Source organism: Rana temporaria, chromosome 5 (assembly GCF_905171775.1).
Source record: "Rana temporaria chromosome 5, aRanTem1.1, whole genome shotgun sequence".
NCBI lineage: Eukaryota > Metazoa > Chordata > Amphibia > Anura > Ranidae > Rana > Rana temporaria.
In genome coordinates this window covers 393,252,315-393,275,654 of record NC_053493.1, presented here as the reverse complement: position 1 = coordinate 393,275,654, position 23,340 = coordinate 393,252,315, and the positions used below count along the sequence as shown (strand labels likewise).

The following is a 23,340-nucleotide window of genomic DNA, read 5'->3' as shown; positions in this document are numbered from 1 at the left end:
CGTCCGCTTTGCCCGTCGATCTAAATTTACATCGTTTCCGTAGAGAAGCTTCGCGTAAAACTAAGCATGCCCTCTAGGTGGTCTAAGCAATGTTAAGTATGGCCGTCGTTCCCGCGGCGAAATTTGAAATTTCACGTCGTTTGCGTAAGTCATCCGTGAATGGCGCCGGATGCCATTTACGTTAACGTCGAAACCAATGACGTCCTTGCGACGTCATTTAGCGCAATGCACGTCGGGTAATTTGACGGACAGAGCATTCGCAGTACGTTCGGCGCGGGAACGCGCCTAATTTAAATGGTGCCTGCCCCATTTGAATTAGGCGGGCTTGCGCCGAGCGGATTTACGTTACACCGCCGCAAGTTTACAGGTAAGAGCTTTGTGAATCAGGCACTTACGCTGTAAACCTGCAGCGGTGTAACGTAAATGGGATACGTTATGCCGCCGCAGCGTAACGTATTTGTACCTGAATCTGGCCCATAGTTTTTTACAAGCCAAAAACTGATCGTGTGTACGCGGCATAAGGGTTATATTATCTTTATTCAAAGGAATTCACCTCCTTTAATATATTTGCAGGATTATGTTCTCCATCACCTTACAATTACAGGCACATACCAGAACCCTTTCTATGATATAATGGCTCAAACAAAAAGTCAACAGGAGAGGTTAATCACCGGTGACAGGCCAGGCAGCGTGCAGCGGGATTCGGCACGAGCTCCTCTGTTTCACAAACAAGTCACATTTCTAGTATGGTGTGCTAGACAGATTCGTGACACTAAAACTCCACACTATAATTAAGACTTTGTCAACACGAGGACAAAAAATATTACCAGGCGTTTCAGTATCTATGGCTACAAATGCCTTGGGACGGGTTCTCATCTAGACAGCGAAAACCTGAGCGACGGTGTCACAGCGTGCTATGTTAGAGGACAAGGACAATGTCTTCCATCCTTCAGCAGATGGAGGATTTATCACAAGCCGTACTGTCAGGACAGAATAAAGGGGAGCAGGGACAGGTGAGTGACTTTGTTGCTCCTCTATCCTTCTTCTTAACTGCCTCCTTCCAATCTTCCGAATGTCACAGGTCTCATTGTACAAGATGAGTCTGGCGGTAAAATGGCAACTGGTTTTTATCAAAGACAGAGGGGGAGCAAAATTGAGAGTTTGCATTCATTTTTTATCTAGTTCCAGCTTCACCATATTTCCTCCAACTGTCCCTAATTTGGAACGAAATCCCTCTGTCCCTCATTACTCATTACTAAAATGTCCTTCTCCCTGGTCTATAGGCTTCTACAGTACAGGGGTGTGTTTTAAAAAAGCTATTCATCCTGCCAAACTTCATCAACCTTCATTCTTTGTGAAGTCCATTCATTCTGGGCTCTGAAGAAGTCCTGGAGTTGAGCATGTAAGGAGGTGACGAGGGAACTAGAGAGCCGGAGGTCTTGGGATGGAGCAGAGAGGACGCTTTGGGTGATATTTTGAGACAAGATTGGTGATGTAGCTAATTTCCCTCATCAATACTGTGATATGGGGGTTGGTTAGCCCAGTGGTAGATGCGTTAGCCCATGTGCAGGGCCGGCCCTATGATGGGACCGGGTGGTACCATGGGTACCAGGCAGAACTTTTTGGGGGGCAGCATACTGATGCCCGCCAGCCCGTTCCGCCAGCTCCGCTACCCAAATAAAATTGATGTCCTTTTTTCCCACAAATAGAGCTTTCTTTTGGTGATATTTGATCACCTCTGCGGTTTTTATTTTTTTTTACTATTAATATATATATTTTTTCACTTTTTGCTATAATAAATGTCCCCAAAATTTAGAAAAATAAACAATTTTCTTCAGTTTAGGCCAATATGTATTCTTCTACATATTTTTGGTACCAAAAAAACCCACAATTAGCGTACATTGATTAGTTCGCGCAAAAGACATTGTGGCCACCGGCAATTCACATGTCCCTTTATACTCCTGGATACATGTATAGAGCCATGGCAGGTCCTTTTATACGCCTATATGCATGTATAGAGCCATGACAGGCCCTCTTTATACATCTATAGAGCCATGACAGGCCCTCGTTATACTCCTTTATACATGTATAGAGCCATGACAGGTCCTCTTTATACATCTATAGAGCCATGACAGGCCCTTGTTATACTCCTTTATACATGTATAGAGCCATGACAAGTCCTCTTTATACATTTATAGAGCCATGGCAGGTCCTCTTTATATTCCTTTACATGTAAAGAGTCTAGACAGGTCCTCTATATACATGTATAGAGCCATGACAGGTCCTCTTTATACTTCTTTATACATCTATAGAGCCATGACAGGTTCTCTTTATACATCTATAGAGCCATGACAGACCCTCGTTATACTCCTTTATACATGTATAGAGCCATGTCAAGTACTCTTTATACTCCTATATACATTTATAGAGCCATTACAGGTCCTCTTGATATTCCTTTACATTTAAAGAATAATGACAGGTCCTCTATTTACATGTATAGAGCCATGACAGGTCCTCTTTATACTCCTATACATGTATAGAGCAATGACGGGTCCTCTTTATACTCCCATACACATATAGAGCCATGACAGGTCCTCTTTATACTCCTATACATGTATAGAGCCATGACAGGTCCTCTTTATACTCCTATACATGTATAGAGCCATGACAGGTCCTCTTTATACTCCTATACATGTATAGAACCATGACGGGTCCCCTTTAGTTATCATGATATAATATAATGAATGTGGGGGCCTTTTGGTTGGTGTGATTTTTTTTCTGGGGGGGGGGGGGGGCAGCATTTCATTCTTGGTCCCAGGCAGCACAATGTCTTGGGCCGGCACTGCCCATGTGGCATGTAAGGGGGCAAGGAGTGGATTAAGCGGAAGTTCCATTTTTGTGTGGAACTCTGCTTTAATTCCTCTTAAACCATCAGTGGTCCACTGGTTGGTAACCGCTGTCCCAGATCATGGGCTCTTCCAGCTCACTCAGCCTTGGCTGCAGCACCTTGCTGTACAGGCCCACTCCTGGCCCCCTGTTAGAATCTGGGATGCTGGACAAACCCTAATGCCGCGTACACACGATCATTTTTCAGCATGAAAAAAAACATTGTTTTTCAGCATGTCGAAAAAAAAACGACGTTTTCACAACTTCATCATTAAAATTATGTTGCCCACACACCATAGTTTTTAAAAAATTATCTAGCAAAGCGCGGTGACGTACAACACGTACGACGGCACTATAAAGGGGAAGTTCCATTTGCCTTTGGGCTGCTTTAGCAGATTCCGTGTTAGTAAAAGACGATTCGCGTTTTTTTTGTCTGTTACGGCGTGATGAATGTGCTTACTCCATTATGAACGGTAGTTTTACCAGAACGAGCGCTCCCGTCTCATAACTTGCTTCTGAGCATGCGCTGTTTTTTTACATCGTTTTAGCCCACACACGATCATTTTTTACAACCCGAAAAACGACATAGTTTAAAATAACATTAAAAAAAGCAGCATGTTCAAGTTTTTTTTTTGTCGGTTTTCAGAACCTGAAAAATGATGTGAAGCCCACACACGATCATTTTAAAGCGGGGGTTCACCCGAAAATCATTTTTTAACATTAGATTGAGACTAATTATGCGAAGCAGAATCGGGTGTTTTTTTTAAATCAATGCAGTACTTACCGTTCTAGAGATAGATGTTCTACGCCGCTTCCGGGTATGATCTTCGGGACTGGGCGTTCCTATTTGATTGACAGCCTTTCCGACGGTCGCATACAGCGCGCCACGAGTTGCCACTGTGCCCATTGATGTCACTGTGCCCTTCGTCGCCGCTGGATAAGCTTCCGGGGACCCGGGGGCTGTACTCGGAAAGCCTATCAGTGGCGACAATGGGCACAGTGGCGACAATGGGCCCAGTGGCAACAATGGGCACAGCGGCATGAATGGGCACAATGGCGACAATTAAAGGGCACAGTGGTGACAATTGGCACAGTGGCGACAATTGATGGCACAGTGGCTGTGTTTTATGGCATGGCACAGTGGTGACAAGTGATGGCACAGTGGCTGCATTTGATGGCATGGAACAGTGGCTGCGTTTAATGGCATGGCACAGTGGTGCGAATTGATGGCACAGTGGCTGCGTTTGATGGCATGGCATAGTGACTGCATTTGATGGCATGGAACATTGGTGCGAATTGATGGCACAGTGGCTGCGTTTGATGGCATGGCATAGTGACTGCATTTGATGGCATGTTCCAATGTCATGTTCCATGACAATTCATGGCACAGTGGCTGCGTTTGATGGCATGGCACAGTGGTGCGAATTGATGGCACAGTGGCTGCGTTTGATGGCATGGCATAGTGACTGCATTTGATGGCATGGAACAGTGGTGACAATTGATGGCACAGTGAGGCTGCAATTTTTTTTGCCGTTTGCGCCCCCCCCCCAAAAAAAATTGAGCACCAGCCGTCACTGCGTATCACCTTTTGTGCTGGGAGCGTGCCGCACAACGCAATGCCAGCACATAGACCAGGGTCACAATGGGAGCCCTGGGACTTGTACTAACGATCGGGACACGGAACTCCAGATTCCAGGTCACTTGATCGCTGTGATAGCCTCTGATTGGCTATCACAGTGATCAGTCACTGTGAAGCCTGCCCCTGTGTTTTCTCTCTCTCTGTGAATGGAGGAGAGAGATACATCGTATCTCTCTCTCCTTGCAGAGAAAAGTGTGTATAATAATAATAATAATAATAAAAAAATACCTAGATCAAAGTTTGATCTAGGTCAGTGCCAGGTTTAGTGTTTGGGTCAAGGTCAGGTCAAAGGTCAAGGTCAAAGTCAGCATTTTATTATTTTTCAGACAGGATTTAATTTTTAATTAGTATCAGTGTCTATGGCCCAGATTCACAAAAGAGATACGACGGAGGATCTCAGATACTCCGTCGTATCTCTCAGAGTATCTATGCGACTGATTCATAGAATCAGTTATGCATAGATAGCCCTAAGATCCGACAGGTGTAATTGTTTTACACTGTCGGATCTTAGGATGCAGTACCGCGGCCGCCGCTGGGGGGAGTTTGCGTCGTAAACCAGCGTCGGGTATGAAAATTAGTAGTTACGGCGATCCACGACGGTTTTTCGCGTTCGCTACGTCGCTGCTAGTCTAGTTTCCCGTCGCAAAGTTAGTCATCGTTTTTGGTGCCCTAACTTTACACAGCACACGTATGTGCTGTATAAAGTATGGCCGTCGTGAAAATTTTTGGTCCTTGCATAAGACGTCCGGGAATACGAAAGTACGCTACGCACGTCGCCGTTCGAAAAAATGACGTCACTTCGCGCAAAGCACGGCGGGAATTTCAAAACGGAGCATGCGCAGTAGGTCCGGCGCGGGAGCGCGCCTAATTTAAATGGCACACGCCCCTTTGAATTACGCGGGCTTACGCCGTAGGCCGCCAGTGTAAGTTTTCATGCAAGTGCTTTGAGAATCAGGCACTTGCGATGAAAACATGCGGCGGTGTAACGTATCTACGATACGTTACGACGCCGCGATTCTACGTGAATCTGGGCCAATGTGTTTTAGGTAGGATAAAAACAAAACAAATGCACACTATTGTTTTTGGGCTGTACTACGGGTACAAAGAACAACATGTGCATACGTGGTATTGCTGCGATCGTTGAGAGCAGGGGAGTCTAATTTGGGTTGTTCTTTGGGGGAAGGTTATGTTAGTAACAAGAAATATACAGTTACATTTAAAAAAATAATAATTTTGTTTTTACTATTTTGTGCAAGTTTTCCTTTGATAATTAAAAAAAATAAAAATAAATCAGGAGTTATCCATTACTATTTATCCCCCAAATGAAAGACCACTTTGTCCTGGAAAAAAACGAGGTATAACCCAACATACCCTCTGGATCAACTGTGGGTATGGAGTTGGGTGTATGGGATTGTACTGTGTTTTTTATTTTGTTTGTTTATTTTTTTTTTTGTGGTTGAACTGGATGGACTTGTGTCTTTTTTCAACCTGAGTAACTATGTAACAGGATATACAAAGTAGTTGTGATGTACAGTTTTACTAACGCATGTCAAAGTTGCAAAATTTTGTTTAGGAATTAACATTTGTTTTACACTTGGGTGCAAAGGGGTTAATAACCACTTAAGCCCCGGACCAATATGCTGCTAAATGCCCAAAGGCGTTTTTACAATTCGGCACTGCGTCGCTTTAACAGACAATTGCGCGGTCTTGCGACGTGGCTCCCAAACAAAATTGACGTCCTTTTTTCCCCACAAATGGTGGTATTTGATCAACTCTGCGGTTTTTATTTTTTGCGCTATAAACAAAAATAGAGCGACAATTTTGAAAAAAATTCAATATTTTTTACTTTTTGCTGTAATAAATATCCCCCAAAAACATATATAAAATTTTTTTTTTCCTCAGTTTAGGGCGATACGTATTCTTCTACCTATTTTTGGTAAAAAAAATCGCAATAAGCGTTTATCGATTGGTTTGCACAAAATTTATAGCGTTTACAAAATAGGGGATAGTTTTATTTATTTATATTTTTTTACTACTAATGGCGGCGATCAACGATTTTTTTCGTGACTGCGGCATTATGGCGCACACATCGGACAATTTTGACACATTTTTGGGACCATTGTCACTTTCACAGCAAAAAATGCCTTTCAATTGCATTGTTTATTGTGAAAATGACAGTTGCAGTTTGGGAGTTAACCACAGGGGGCGCTGTAGGAGTTAGGGTTCACCTAGTGTGTGTTTACAACTGTAGGGGGGTGTGGCTGTAGGACTGACGTCATCGATTGTGTCTCCCTATAAAAGGGATGACTCGATCGATGCAGCCGCCACAGTGAAGCACGGGGAAGCCGTGTTTACATATGGCTCTCCCCGTTCTTTAGCTCCGGGGAGCGATCGCGACGGAGCGGCTATAAACGAATAGCCGCGCCGTCGTCCCGGATCGCGACCCGCGGGAATCCGACTGCCGCATGTAGCGGGGGGGTTCCGATCGGCCCCACGACCCGCGGAAAGGCAAGGACGTACCTGTACGCCCATTTGCCTGTACGTGCCATTCTGTGGACGTACATATACATGCGGCGGTCGGGAAGTGGATAAACAACACCTTCATGAAAAAAATAAAAATAAAATTGGGATAGAGCAATTTAGACTCCATTCACACCTAGGCAATTTTAATCACGGGTGGAATCGCTGCAATTCTGCCAGCGATTCCAAATCAAGACAAAGCATGGGATGCCTTTGCGATGCCAATGAGTAGAGCTTCTTTTGGAATCGCAGGCATAATTTCAGCGATTCCTCCTGCAAGATGCTTGCTCTGGGGGCACTCGGCAGGAGGGACCGGTCAAGAGCATGGGCAAGAGACCTGAGGAGAGGAGGACTAGGGCTGCTCTGTGCAAAACCATTACACAGAGCAGGTATTTAAATTATTATGTTTTTTTTTAAAGAAAGCCTTTAGAATCACTTTCCTTCTCTACTTTATCCCACCAAACTTTTGGTTTTAGATACACTTTAAGAGCAGAAGAGCAGAAACTATCACAAATCAAGGTTCATAGGGTTTGTAATCATAGCTTGGTAGTTAAGATCTAAAGTACATAACCTAATTAACATCAATTCTTCTGAATGTCATGTGAGACTCTGACCTTCTATGTATGGGGCGAGACACAATATCATTGGATTTCAATATCTGTTCCTTAACAACATCCCATAAATGTGATCACTGTATAAGAACTGGACCGTTTAATAGCAGCAAATTGAATTTTTGAACTCATAAAGAGGGTTTATTAACAAGCTGATTATCTTTTGTTTGTAGGGTGGGCTTTAGGGATATCTACATTGGCAGGTCCATTTCATTCTCCTATAGAATTAGTAGTGTTAGGTGAATGTGGTAAAACAGGGGTGCCCAACCTTTTGAAGAGTAAGGGCCACTTAAGCGACTTGGTAACCGGTCGCGGGCCACAATGAGCAGAGCAGGTGGACGGGATGTCTGTGTCCGCAGTGCATATGCAGAGCGGACACATACACATCCCACTATACTCCTTTTTTTTTTTTTTTTAGCAGATCGGATTGGATGTAGGACACAAGTCGGTTTACATCTGCCACTCCTTGGAATTGCATGGAGGGTCAAATTGGGTCGGACTGTTTGAAAGGGGCCCATGGCTGCTTTCACACTGAGGCGCTTTGCGTTTTTTCCCACACTGCGGGTTGCAAAGCAGTGTACCTTTGGCTCTCCGGCACTTTGCAATAGACTTTTATTATATTCTGCAGCTTTGGTACACTTTCAGAAAGCTCATCAAACTCGCAGGTAGTAACAGAAGTCTATGACTCAGTGCAGGTAACTCGCAGTTAAACTGCTCTACACCCGCGGATCAGTTTGAAAGCAGCCCAGTAACCACTGCAGAAGAGATAGGCCCATATATACACTGTGGGGCAGATCCTCGTACAATTGCACGGGCGCAGTGTATCTGAGATACGCTACGCCGCTGTAACTTACTTTTTAAATCTTTGAATCCACAAAGAATTCGAGCTGTAAGTTATGGCAGCGTAGTGTATCTCTCGCGGCGTAATTCAAATCGGCGAGTAGGGGGCGTGTTTCATTTAAATGAAGCGCGTCCCCGTGCTGAACGAACTGCGCATGCGCCGTCCCTAAATTTCCCGCCGTGCATTGCGCTAAATGACGTCGCAAGGACGTCATTGTTTTGACGTGGATGTAAATTACGTCCAGCCCCATTCATGGACGACTTACGCAAACAAAATAAAATATTTTCAAATTCGACGCGGGAACAACGGCCATACTTAACATTGCGTACGCCACCAAATAGCAGCTTTAACTATACGCCGAAAAAAGCCGAATGGAAACGACGTAAAAGAATGCGACGGCCGCTTGTACGTTCGTGGATCGTCGGAAATAGCTAATTTGCATACTCGACGCGGAATACGACGGGAACGCCACCCATCGGACGTCGAAGAATTGCATCTAAGATCCGAAGGCGTACGAAGACGTACGCCTGTCGGATCTAACCCAGATGCCGTTGTATCTTGTTTTGAGGATTCAAAACAAGGATACGACGCGGGAAATTTGAAAGTACGCCGGGGTATCACTAGATACGCCGGCGTACTCTCTTTGTGGATCTGCCCCTGTGGTTTTAGTAATAAAATTACCTTTAATAACAGTATTCTATTTTGTTCTGAACCATCCCAGAGCAGGAGGTCGCAGGACACATCAGAGGGCTCCGCGGGCCACATGTGGCCCACTGGTTGGGCACCACTGTGGTAAAAGATGGGTTTGGGAGGATTTTGTACATTTCGTTATGTATATATAATATAAAAATGTGGACATTATTTCCAGGGCCTTTTCTGGCACTTTTTATTTACAAGTTTAAATCAGTATTATTTTCTAGAAAATTACTTATAACCCCCAAACATTCTATATATATTTTTTAGCAGACACCCTAGGGAATAAAATTTTCGTTATTCGGAAACTCAGATATATCCGAATTTTCGAAATTAGAATAGTACCGAATTTAAAGGAATCCGAAATAATGAAAAAAAAGATTTTGGACGAAATTCAAATTTAAATAGTTTTAGAATACTTTCCGAATAGTTTTCAAATTCAAATTAATATTTTTTTCAAATTTGATTAGCTTGAAAACTAAAATTCGAATTTGAAAACGTTTTGTATTTGAATAGTTTTCCAAAGAGAATAAAATAGAATAGAAAATATAGGAATAGAATAGAAAATAAATATATGATGATCAGTGCCCATCTGTACAGGTCTCCCCTGTGAGGAAATACCACTGATTGTCCAAAAACCAGCATTTCCTTGTTTACATATGATCAGCTGTGATTGGACATAGCTAATAACATGGGTAAAGAGCCTCGTCATTGGCTCTTTACCGAGATCGTGGTCGAGCCGTGTCCCAGTGACAAGCGCGGTGAGACTGGGGCGGCGTCATGTGACATCGTCTTCTTAGAACAAGAGAGCTGCGTGCCTGCCGTCATTTGTCTATATGGTGAGCGGGAGGTGGTTAAGCAGGTCAAATACAAATCAGGAGACAAAAAAAAACATGCAGCGACAACTTCCCCATACTGTAATTCCGCATACAGATGATCGAACAATCCGGCAACAAAACCGTGGATTTTGTTACGACGGATGTTGGCTCAAACTTGTCTTGCATACACACGGTCATACATATGTGGTTGGAAATTCCGACCACCAAGAACGCGGTCACCACACAACACGTACGATGGCACTATTAAAGGGAAGTTCAATACCAGTCTTGTTAGTAGAAGTTTGGTGAGAGACAATTCACGCTTTTCAGCCTTGTGCTTTTCAGTCCGTTACAGCGTGACGAATGTGCTATCTCATTACGAACGCTAGTTTTACCAGACCAATCGCTTACGTCTCGTACTTGATTCAGAGCATGCGTGGAAATTTGTGCGTCGGAATTGTCTACACAGGATCGGAATTTACAAGAACGGATTTTGTTGTCGGAAAATTTGAGAACCAGCTCTCAAAATGTCCGATGGAGCATACACACGGTCGGAATTTCCGACAACAAGCTCCCATCGAACATTTGTTGTCGGAAATTTTGAGCGTGTGCTCAGCATTAGGGTTAAATGCATGGTATGTCTAGGGCAGTGGTTGTTAGGCTGGGGTCCATGAATCCCTAAATTGTCCTTTACATTCACTATCCAGTCCTAAGCAGGAGGTACACATACCTGGAGAACCCTCTGAACCCTGTAATTACAGCAGCATTCCAGACCATTGTGACAGGCTAACACCAGCTTCCAGAAAGTCATTTAAAGTGGAGGTTCACCCGAAAACTTAATTTTTAACATTAGATTGAGGCTCATTTTGTCAAGGGGAATCGGGTGTTTTTTTTAAAATCGAAGCAGTACTTACCGTTTTAGAGAGCGATCTTCTCCGCCGCTTCCGGGTATGGTCTTTGGGACTGGGCGTTCCTATTTGATTGACAGGCTTCCAACAGGCTTCCGACGGTCGCATACATCGCGTCACGATTTTTCGAAAGTAGCCGAACGTCGGTGCGCAGGCGCCGTATAGAGCCGCACCGACGTTCGGCTTCTTTCGGCTACTCGTGACGCGATGTATGCGACCGTCGGAAGCCTGTCAGAAGCCTGTCAATCAAATAGGAACGCCCAGTCCCGAAGACCATACCCTGAAGCGGCGGAGAAGATCTATCTCCAAAACGGTAAGTACGGCTTCGATTTAAAAAAAAACACCCGATTCCCCTTGACAAAATGAGCCTCAATCTAATGTTAAAAAAAAAAATTCGGGTGAACTCCCGCTTTAAGTGTCAGGGTAGATAACAGCAACAAGTGCATTGAAGATCACCATCACTATTTCTTCTTGTACTGTAAGCCACATTGTTTTATCCTGTTAATTTTGGTTTTAGTTTTTTGTTGTATGTAATTTAGAGAAGTTGAAGAACTCTTTAATAAAGAATGCCTTGATTAAAACAGTCAGGACACAGCAATTTACTTAGATGTTGTTCAGAAAAAAGATTGTTAAATGCCTAAAATGTAACTTATACCCAAACTTTCTTTAGGTTTATATAGAGTAGGGAAGAGTTAGAGCCCCTCTCAAGTTTGTATTTACTCCTGTGTTCTAATAGGACAGTCTTTCTTAACTAGGGTTACAGTTGTGCTCATAAGTTTACATACCCGGGCAGACTTTAACCACTACCCGACGGCCGTACAACTTTATACGGCCGCAGGGTGGTTCTAAATCTCTAACTGGCCGTGTTTTTACGGCCTGCGCAAGCAGTCAGCGGCGCGGGCGTGCTCGCCGCATCGCTGAGATGCCGATGCGAGTGCCTGGTGGCCGTGATGTCCGCCAGGCACTCGGGATCGGTGGCTACAGGGACAAGACGTGGAGCTCTGTGTGTAAACAAAGAGCTCCATGTCCTGTCAGGGGAGAGAGGAGACCGATCTGTGTCTCTTGTACATAGGGACACAGATCGGTCACCTCCCCCAGTCACCCCCCTCCACACACAGTTAGAACACAATTTAGGGTACACATTTAACCCCTTCCTCACCCCCTAGTGTTAACCCCTTCAATGCCAGTCACATTTATACAGTAATTAGTGCATATTTATAGCACTGATGGCTGTATAAATGTGAATGGCGTCAAAAGTGTCCAAAGTGTCCGCCATAATGTCGCAGTCACAAAAAAAATGCTGATCGCCGCCATTAGTAGTAAAAAAAAATAATAATAATTTTGTCCCCTATTTTGTAAGCGCAATAACTTTTGCGCAAACCAGACGCTTCTTGCAATTTTTTTTATTTTATTTTTTTTACCAAAAATATGTAGAAGAATACGTATCGCCTAGACTGAGAAAAAAAATTTTTTTTAAAAAAAATTGAGCTATTTATTACAGCAACAAGTAAAAAATATTGTTTTTTTTTTCAAAATTGTCGGTCTATTTTTCTTTATAGCACAAAAAATAAAAACCGCAGAGGCGATCAAATACCACCAAATAAAAGCTCTATTTGTGGGGACAAAAGGACGTCAATTTTGTTTGGGAGCCACGTCGCACGACCGCGCAATTGTCAGTTAAAGTGACGCAGTGCCACAAGCTGAAATTTCACCTGGTCAGGAAGGGGTATATGTGCCCAGTAAGGAAGTGGTTAAGATTTATTGGCCATTTTTCAGAGAATATGAACAATGACACAAACTTTTCTTTCACGCATGGTTAGTGTTTGGCTGAAGCCATTTATTATCAATCAACTGTGTTTACGCTTTTTAAATCATAATGACAACAGAAACTACCCAAATGACCCTGATCAAAAGTTTACATACCCTGGTGATTTTGGCTTGATAACATGTACACAAGTTAACACAAAGGGGTTTGAATGGCTAATAAAGGTAACCATCCTCACCTGTAATCTGTTTGCTTGTAATTAGTGTGTTTGTATAAAAGATCAATGAGTTTCTGGACTCCTGACAGACCCTTGCATCTTTCATCCAGTGCTGCACTGATGTTATTGGATTCTGAGTCATGGGGAAAGCAAAATAATTGTCAAAGGATCTGCAGGAAAAGGTATTTGTGTATAAAACAGGAAAGGGATATAAAAAGATATCCAAGGAATTGAGAATGAAAAATGGAAGGTAGAGGGCGCTCAACCACCAAAGGTGATTGTGATAAGTGGATTACCACACAACGTATGTGCAGAACTAATTAAATAATTACCAAATTAAATGTGAACAATGATTTCATATAGATACAAGAGATATGATTCAATAATATATCAGAATTGTCCCCTGCAAACGTGCATAAATGAGCAGATTCCTCTGCAGTGACAATCAAGCAAAGTTCACTGTGCAGAAAAACAAAAAGAAATCATTTGAGTCCCAATAACATGCGCTGAAAGCCAGAACAAATCTTGAGATTGCTGTGATCTTCCTAGTGTAGAAAAGTAGAGAATACCACCACCATACTCTTCAGTTTATAATTATTCCACCCGAGGTGCTTTGAATATAAAATGCTCTTACCAGAGCCTATTGACCACTTTATTTAGAAAGATAGTCTCATAGGCCAGTGTAGGATTGTGCCTACACACACATGGATATGGATAAATTGAATCCTGGTTCCAGACGTTCCAGATAGGGAAGATATGCAAAGAAAAAAGCCAGTAGGTGCAAATAGCGTGATACCGTTTAATCTTAAAAACAATAAAAAACATGGACAGCCAAATGGCCTCCTACTTTAAAAGTGCCTACCCGGCACTGGGACTGCAGGCCTGTTACCGCCAATCCGCGGTTCAAATTGTGGGTTGGAAGGATCGGATACCACCGCAGTAGTTCCACCTTCTTCTCCTTCTTGTCAGCTCACCAGAGCGGGGGGCGTCACGTAACCAGGGCCGCCTCCGACGTACGTTTCGATTGACCGTCTTCAGGGGGGCGTCAACCTGTTTTGGGAATTCTAGGGAGATAGGAGTTCAGGAGAGCTATAGCTGGGGTTCTCTGAAGCTGATGAGTAGTCACAGTTTGGATTAGGGTAAATGACCTAATTCTTGGGCACTCCCACCAAATGTGGGCCATGGTGCCTGTGAGCTGACATCCGCGGAAACAGAGGACTCGCTGTGGGGAAAAGGGAGGCTATCTTTGAGGATGTGAGGTACCATCTGGTCAAGATCTTGATGCCAGATTCAACCAAGGAGATGTTTCTCACCCCCTTAAAAGCTCTGGAAAATGAGGACTGCCACCTCTCAAGGTCCCAAGTAATTTGTAGGTAATTTTCCCATGCTAGCATGTACGAGGATTTCGAGGATGGGAGGACCAGTGATTGGTAAATGATGGAGATGCCACCCCACTGAGCCATGGACTGCCTCCACCACAATTCATAAGGTATGGAGGAGTGCTGTATCTGTTGGAATCTGTAGAGCTCTGAGGCTGGCATCTCCAGGTTCTGTACACAGAATTTCTGGGTAACCGGGCCTGAGGGGGTGCAGAAGTGCCCGATGAGATACAGACCCTTTTTAACAATCGCCAATTAATCTCTAGGGTCTCTGCTAAAAAAATATATATAATTCCTGGGGGTTTTTCTAAAAAACAAAAACTAATTTAAACTTGTAAACAAAAAGTTTCAGAAAAGGCATGGTCAGCAAGTGGCATTTTTGGGCCTCACATTCTTATCAAGCACACTTTGATATGATGCAGAAATCATAGTTTAGAACCTGAATCAGCAAGAAAAACTCAAAATATAATATTTGACCATGCTTGACAGTTGGTATGGGGTTCTTTTATAACTATGGCCAAACAAGTTACCGTAATCTTTGATTCACCATTCTATATCTACACAAGGGGGGCTTCTACAGGAAAGTAACACGAGAAAACTACAATAAAGGCAAAGTTCACCTTTCCAAAAAAAAAAACTGATGTAAACAAAGGTTATGTGAAGATAAAAACAAAGGGCCAGATTCAGATACCTTTAGGTGGGCGTAGCGTATCTCCTATACGCTACGCCGCCGTAACTTTGACAGGCAAGTCCCGTATTCAGAAACAATTTACGCCCGAAGTTACGGCGGCGTAGCGTATACGGGCCGGCGTAAGCCCGCCTAATTCAAAACTGGCTGATAGGGGGCGTGTTGTATGCTAACTAATCGTGACCCCACGTCTTTGACGTTTTTAACGAACGGCGCTTGCCGTGAAAGTATCCCAGTGCGCATGCTCCAAATTACGCCGCAAATAGTCAATGCTTTCGACGTGAACGTAACTTACGCAAGACCCTAGTCGCAAACGACTTACGCAAACGACGTAAAACGTAAAAAATTTGACGCTGGCCCGACGTCCATACTTAACATTGCGTACGCCTCATAGAGCAGGGGTAACTATACGCCGGAAAAAGCCTTACGCAAACGACGTAAAAAAATGCGCCAGGCGCACGTACGTTTCTGAATCGGCGTATCTACCTAATTTGCATATTCGACGCGTAAATCCCCGAAAGCGCCACCTAGCGGCCAGCAGAAATTTTGAAAAAAAAAGCAATATTTTTTAACTTTTTGCTATAATAAATATCCCCCAAAAATATATAAAAAAAATAATTTCTATTTGAGTTTATGCCGATTATGTATTCTTCTACATATTTTTGGTAAAAAAAAAAAATCACAAAAAGCGTATATTAAGTGGATTGCTTATAGCGCCTACAAAATAGGGGATAGATTTATGGCATTTTTTTATCTTTTTTTTTTTATTAGTTATGGCGACGATCTGTGATTTTTATCGTGACTGCGACATTGCGGCGGACACTTTTGACACTATTTTGGGACCATTGTCATTTATACAGCGATCAGTGCTATAAAAATGCACTGATTACTGTGTAAATGACTCTGGCAGGGAAGGGGTTTAACAGTAGAGGGCGATCAAGGGATTAAGTGTGTCCTAGGGAAGTGATTCTAGCTGTAGGGGGGATGGTCTCACTACAACATGACAGAGATCACTGCTCCCGATGACAGGGAGCGGTAGATCCCTGTCATGTTGCTAGGCAGAACAGGGAAATGCCTTGTGAACATGGGCATCTCCCCATTCTGCCGCTCCAATTCAGGCCCGGATTTCCCACAAGGCCACCAAGGCCAGGCCTCGGGGCGGCAGGGTGCCAAGGGGCGGCAGCAGCATGGAGTCCCCCGACGCCCGGAACATACAGTTAATGGCGGTAAGTTGCTTTCTAGCAGGACTAAATGTAGTGTGGGGGAAATACTAAGAAATAATAATTAAATTAATAAAATAAAAAAGTAATTAAAAAGTAAAGAATAAGAAAAATAATATAAAAAATAATAAGAAAATTATACAATAATAACAAAAATACATAAAAAAGTGATTAAAAAGTAAAAAAAAAGAAACAAAAAATATTTGAACTAACCGTGCTGCCCCTGCCATCCGGTTGCCATTCTCTGTTGATTTGGGGGGTGGGGGTAGTTTGGTTGGCGGGGAGGGGGTGCATTGCGGAACCTGGCCTTGGGGCGGCAGGGAGAGCAAATCCAGCCCTGCGCTCCATGTCACAATTGCGGGCCCCCGGTGGACATTGAGTCCGCAGGACCCCCGGGCACGCTCACGGAGTACGCGGCTGGCGCGATTTAAAGGGGACGTACCTGTACGCTCATTTGCGCAGCCGTGCCATTGTGTTGACGTACATGATCGTGCGCTGGTCGGCAAGCGGTTAATCTGCAGATGTCCCTTACCTGCAAAGGCAGTTTTTTGGTATAGGAGAACTATCCCTTTAAATACATATGGAAAGATTCTTGAGTAAATAAATGGTCTCTTTAAGTCTGCCCTCTTTAGTAATGTGATCTGTATAGAACAGTTATGTTATTGTAATGTTGTCACGTATGCTTGTATGAGAAATAGAAGGAATGTAGGATTATAGCCTGGTGAAAGGTTGCTCAGGAGTAACTCGCAATACAATGTACTTGTGTTGTAGGTCGTTATAGAAATTCAAGCAGCTTCATTGTATAGGAGAGCCATTACAGGTCTAATGTCAACACAGGTCAAAGGTCCCAAACGACCCCTTGCAGTTTAAGAAGTAAGTGTTACGTATCAGCAAAACTGAAAAACAGTGCAAACAAAGGGGAATATACCATGCAAAGAGCAAAAGGACATAATGAATATCAGATTTAAGTTTAGTGTACTGCAAAAAAATAAGAAGCTTACTGATTGCTATTAGTAAGGCCATAATCACAGCTTTGCATTGCAGTAACACCCCATGCATGTGATTTGCAGTTCCCTTAATTTCAGTGCTAATCAATGCACCAAAAGGTATGCGATACCGCGCGTTGAAGTGTGCTGCATCAGGAGCACGCAATACCAACCCTTTCCACTGCAGATTTAGTGGAAGCCAAATCAAACTCCCCCCGACACACTTAGGTGGGCCATCCCAGCCCAGAAAGTTTGCAATGCTGCGTACACACGATCATTTTTCGGCATGAAAACAACGTTGTTTTACATTTTTTGATCGTGTGTGGGCTTCACATAATTTTTCAGGTTCTGAAAATCGACAAATCGCTGCATTTTTTAACGTCGTTTTAAACTATGTCGTTTTTCGAGTTTTAAAAAATGATCGTGTGTGGGCTAAAACGATATGAAAAACCTGCGCATGCTCAGAAGCAAGTTATGAGACGGGAGCGCTCGTTCTAGTAAAACTACCGTTCATAATGGAGTAAGCACATTCATCACGCTGTAACAGACAGAAAAGCGCGAATCATCTTTTACTAACACGGAATCAGCTAAAGCAGCCCCAAGGGTGGCGTCATCCGCATGGAACTTCCCCTTTAGGCCTTGTACACACGACCAGACATGTCCGATGAAAACGGTCCGCGGACCGTTTTCATCGGACATGTCTGCTGGGGGGTTTTGGTCTGATGTGTGTACACACCATCAGACCAAATTCCCCGCAGACAGAAAACGCGGTGACGTGGCGGCGACGATGACACGGCGATGTGCGCGAACCAGGAAGTTCAATGCTTCCACGCATGCGACAAATCACTTCGACGCATGCGGGGGATTTCGGTCCGATGGTTTGGTGTACTAACCATCGGACATGTCCGACGGACAGGTTTCCACCGGACAAGTTTCTTAGCATGCTAAGAAACTTTTGTCCGCTGGAAACCTGTCCGCTAGGCCGGAAAACTGTCCGCTAGGCCGTACACACGGTCGGACATGTCCGCGGAAACTGGTCCGCGGACCAGTTTTAGCGGACATGTTCGGTCGTGTGTACAAGGCCTTATAGTGCCGTCGTACGTGTTGTACGTCACCGCGCTTTGCTAGAGCATTTTTAAGAAAACGATGGTGTGTGGACAACGTCATTTTATTGATGAAGTTAAAGCGCTGCGCAAACTGTTGGCGCTATATAAATTCTGTATAATAATAATAATAATAATGAAGTTGGAAAAACTTCATTTTTTCTACATGCCGAAAAACGTCGTTTTTTTTTTTCATGCCGAAAAATGATCGTGTGTACGCGGCATTACACCGCTCATTCGATGGATAAAGATTTCCTAGCCCTGGCTCCCCACCGTCAATAGTAATTGAAGAAAAGGAAAATTGGTCGCACACCATGGAAGGAAGAACTCCAGTAGAGTAGTTACTTTATTGCCAAAGGACGCCGACAGGACTTTACAGGAACATTGGTAGACCGGTTTTACACTCATAACTCATGCTTGTAAACAGTGAGGCTGCAATTGATGTTTTTTTTTTTTTCGTTTGTTTGCCCCCCCCCCCCCAAAAAAAAACGTAGAAGCACCAGTGGCCACTGGTGCAGGGTATGTATATTTGTGCTCCCGGTAGCAGTACCGTATCTTTTTGCTTAAAGCGGGAGTTCACCCATAAAATTTGTTTTACCCTTATGCCGCATACAGACGGTCGTTTTTTGTGATGAAAAAAAACGACGTTTTAAATCATGAAATAAAACGACGTTTTTGAAACATCATTTTCAAAAACGATGTTGCCTACACACCATCGTTTTTTCACAATGCTCTAGCAAAGCGAGGTTACGTTTCACCACTTTTTTCCATTGAAGCTCGCTTCATAACTAGCTTCTGGGCATGCGCGGGTTTAAAAACGTCGTTTTAAACGTCGTTTTTTGCTACACAGGGTCAATTTCTGTGAAACAAAAAACGACGTTTTGAAAAATGACACAAAAAATTCGAGCATTATCAAATTTTTTTTTGGTCGTTTTTTTGAAGACATAAAACGATGTTTTGCCCACACACGATCATTTTAAATGACGTTTTTTAAAACGTCGTTTTTTTTCATCACAAAAAACGACCGTCTGTACACGGCATTAGATTGATGCTCATTTTGTCTAGGGGAATCGGGTAGTTTTTTTTAAATCAAAGCTGTACTTACTGTTTTAGAGAGCGATCTTCTCCGCCGCTTCAGGGTATGGTCTTCGGGACTGGGCGTTCCTTTTTTGATTGACAGTCTTCCGACAGGCTTCCAACGGTCGCATACATCGCGTCACGAGTAGCCGAAAGAAGCCGAACGTCGGTGCGGCTCTATACTGCGCCTACGCACCGACGTTCGGCTTCTTTCGGCTACTCGTGATGCGATGGATGCGACCGTCGGAAGCCTGTCGGAAGACTGTCAATCAAAATAGGAACGCCCAGTCCCGCAGCCCATACCCGGAAGCGGCGGAGAAGATCGCTCTCTAAAACGGTAAGTACTGCTTCGATTTTAAAAAAACTACCCGATTCCCCTAGACAAAATGAACATCAATCTAAGGGTAAAATTTTTTATTTCCGGGTGAACCTCCACTTTAACCTGGTGTGCCAATGGGACTGAGGTTGTACAGAGTCAAGGCAAAAGAATAGAGAACCAAATCTACCAAGCAGCTAATGCTACTACACAGATTACTGTGCTACATAACACATGTTACTTTGTGTGCTTTATTGGACTGCAACAGACTCAAGGGGAGTAAATGGGCCTCTAATGTATCATCTAAAGCCAATATGTTGTTTAGTATTGACTAATGTAGGCAGAGTTAAAACCCTTTTTTAGTTTTTTTCTCATTTAACTTTCCTGTCCCAGTGACACCACAGGAAGTGACGACAAACGACTGTAAATTTTGAATTTCTAATTTATGTCCAAGTGACAACTACCAGGACAATTGGAGAGGATGAGGATCCCCACAAGAGACACAGAGCAATAAAAAAAAAAACCTGGAAGACAGGGGCGGACTGATCATTGAGTCACTCGGGCACTGCCTGAGGGCCCCATGCCACTAGGGGGCCCCATCAGGGTTGCCAGGCTCAGTAAAACCAGGGACAGTATGTAAAAATGTGTTTTTTTTTACATCTGTCCCTGATATGTCCGAAACTGACATGCTTTTGATGTGAAAATCCTGAGATTTTAGCTGCCCCGCCTCTGCACTGCCTCCTGGCGTGGTGGCCATCTGTAAGCCTGGGGGCCCCATAATCTTCTATTGCCGGGGGGCCCCATGAGTTGTCAGTCCACCCCTGCTGGAAGAGTTTGTAGCACTTGTCCACACTGTTCAAAAAACTAAGTAAAATCTATAAAAGTTTTAGCTTCAGATATACGTCAATGGCTGTAAAATGAATGGCGACGTCACCCAATATGCCCAGTACACACGATCAGAAATTCCGACAAGAAAACCGTGGATTTTTTCTGACGGAATGTTGGCTCAAACTGTTAGGGCCCTTTCACACTGGTGCGTTTTTGCCGGGTTTTTGTCGCGTTTTTGCGGTAAAAACAGCGCTATTAAAACGCTCCCCATGCCCCTCTCCATTGGAATGAATTAAAAACGCGGTAAAAACGTGGTAAAATCGAAGTGTTTTACCGCGATTTTAACGCTCCGTTTTTACCGCGGTTTTACTGCGTTTTTACAGCGGTTTTTAATTCATTTTAATGGAGGGGGCATGGGGAGCGTTTTATGAGCATTTTAATAGCGCTATTTTTACCGCGAAAACGCGGCAAAAACACACCAGTGTGAAAGGGCCCTTACATACACACGGTCACACAATGTTGTCTGAAATTCCGACCGTCCAAGAACGCGGTGACGTACAAGACGTACGACAAGCCGAGATCAATGAAGTTCAATAGGCAGTTCGGCTCTTTTGCTTGATTCTAAGCATGCGTGGTTTTTTTTGCACGTCGGAATTGCATACAGCCGGGTGGAATTTCCGAAAAGGAATTCTTTCCGTCAGAAAAATAGAGAACCTGCTCTCAATCTTTTGTTGGCGGAAATTCCGACAGCAAAAGTCTGATGGAGCCTGCATATGGCAGGAATTTCCGTCCAAAAGCTCACATCGGACTTCTTGACGGAATTTCCGATCGTGTGTACGCGGCAATAGAGTTATTATGGGGCTTCCATTGTCGGCTGTGTCCTATGCACCCATTTCCACAGCGAAGCCGCGTTTGACAGCTCAGCGTAGGAATGGGTCGGATCGACTTCAAAAAAGGTATGTATACTGATTTGTTTATTACAGGGCTGGATAGGTTAGTGTAAGATCGTGGCTGTCCGTAGATGCAGGGATCTTAGTGTTAGGGTGGACTAATGCCGCGTACACACGACCGTTTTTCGGGTTCTAAAATATGACGTTTTTTAGGGTCTAGAAAAAAACAACGTTTTTTTTCAACCTGATCATTAAAACGGTCTTGCCTACACGCGATCGTGAAAAAAAAATGCTCTAGCAATGCGCGGTGACATACAACACGTACGACGGCACTATAAAGGGGAAGTTCCATGCGGATAGCGCCACCCTTGGGGCTGCTTTAGCTGATTGCGTGTTAGTAAAAGACGACTTGCGCTTTTCAGTCTGTTACAGCGTGATGAATGTGCTTACTCCATTACGAACGGTAGTTTTACCAGAACGAGCGCTCCCGTCTCATAACTTGCTTCTGAGCATGCACGTTTTTTTTCATGTCGTCAAAGCCCACACGCGACCATTTTTTACAACCTTAAAAACGACAACGTTAAAAACGTCGTGAAAAAATAGAGCATGTTCGAAATTTTTAATGCCCATTTTTTAGATCGTGAAAAATGCTCTGGAGCTCTGGAGCCAACACAAGATCGTTTTTAAACTTCATTTTTTAGAACCCGGAAAACGGTCGTGTGTACGCGGCATTATCCTTGGTTGTAAAGGTTCAGGTTTTATTTTTTTTAAATTACAAACATGTCATTCTTACCTCCACTGTGCTGTTAGTTTTGCACAGTGACCCCGATCCTTCTGTTCTGGGGTCCCACGGCGGCTCTCGCGGCTCCTCCTCGCAATAGCTAACCCCCTCTGGGAGTCTCTCAGCGTCATGCACTCGACGTCCATAGCTGCCGAATGTATGACTCGGCCCCCAGCGGTCTCGTCATTGGAGCCAATGGCTGCACTGCTATCAATCTATCCAATCAACGCTGCGAAGAGGACGCCGGGGACACGCCGACCAGGTGAATTGGCTCAGGTAAGTTAAACGCGGGGCCTGGGGAAGCGTGATTGCCAGGTGTTTTTTCACCTTAATGCATAGGATGCATTAAAGCGGGAGTTCACCCGAAATTTTTTTTTTAACATTAGATGGATGCTCATTTTGTCTAGGGGAATCGGGTAGTTTTTTTAAAAACGAAGCAGTACTTACCGTTTTAGAGAGCGATCTTCTCCGCCGCTTCCGGGTATGGTCTTCGGGACTGGGCGTTCCTATTCGATTGACAGTCTTCCGACGGTCGCATCCATCGCGTCACGAGTAGCCGAAAGAAGCCGAACGTCGGTGCGGCTCTATACGGAGCCTGCACACCGACGTTCGGCTACTTTCGGAAAATCGTGACGCGATGGATGCGACCGTCGGAAGCCTGTCGGAAGCCTGTCAATCAAATAGGAACGCCCAGTCCCGCAGCCCATACCCAGAAGCGGCGGAGAAGATCGCTCTCTAAAACGGTAAGTACAGCTTCTATTTTAAAAAAAACTACCTGATTCCCCTAGACAAAATGAGCCTCAATCTAATGTTAAAAATTACGTTTTCGAGTGAACCTCCACTTTAAGGTGAAAAAACACGAACCTTTACAGCCCCTTTAATACTTATCAGAATAAAAGCTTTTAAGATGCATACGTGTTATATTACCACCAGGTGGCAGTGGAGGTCTTCTCCATAAATCTATAGAATACAGAAAGGTTCAGCAGGAATGGGTGAGCAATTCATAGGCAAGTGAAGGCGCAGTGCAGTTGTTTGACAAACCCTATACAACAAAAGGGATCATTTCAAACGCAAATTTACCTTGTTTTTTTTTTTTGTACCTATTATATTTTTGCTGTTCCTTCTTCAATTCCATTTTTTACCCAATCCAGTTCTATGTGCTGCCTTCGATTTT

The 23,340-nt window shown here is 43.8% G+C and overlaps 1 protein-coding gene across 1 annotated transcript in view; it reads left to right on the top strand.

Moving 5' to 3' along the window:
• Positions 1 to 757: 757 nt before the first annotated feature.
• Positions 758 to 23,340, top strand: part of LOC120941515 (transient receptor potential cation channel subfamily V member 6-like) — a 199,907-nt gene continuing 177,324 nt past the window's right edge. The window contains exon 1 of the mRNA XM_040354950.1: positions 758 to 1,013. Within this exon, the coding sequence (XP_040210884.1) occupies positions 936 to 1,013 (78 nt within the window). The 5' untranslated portion in view covers positions 758 to 935. The remainder of the gene's footprint in view (positions 1,014 to 23,340) is intronic.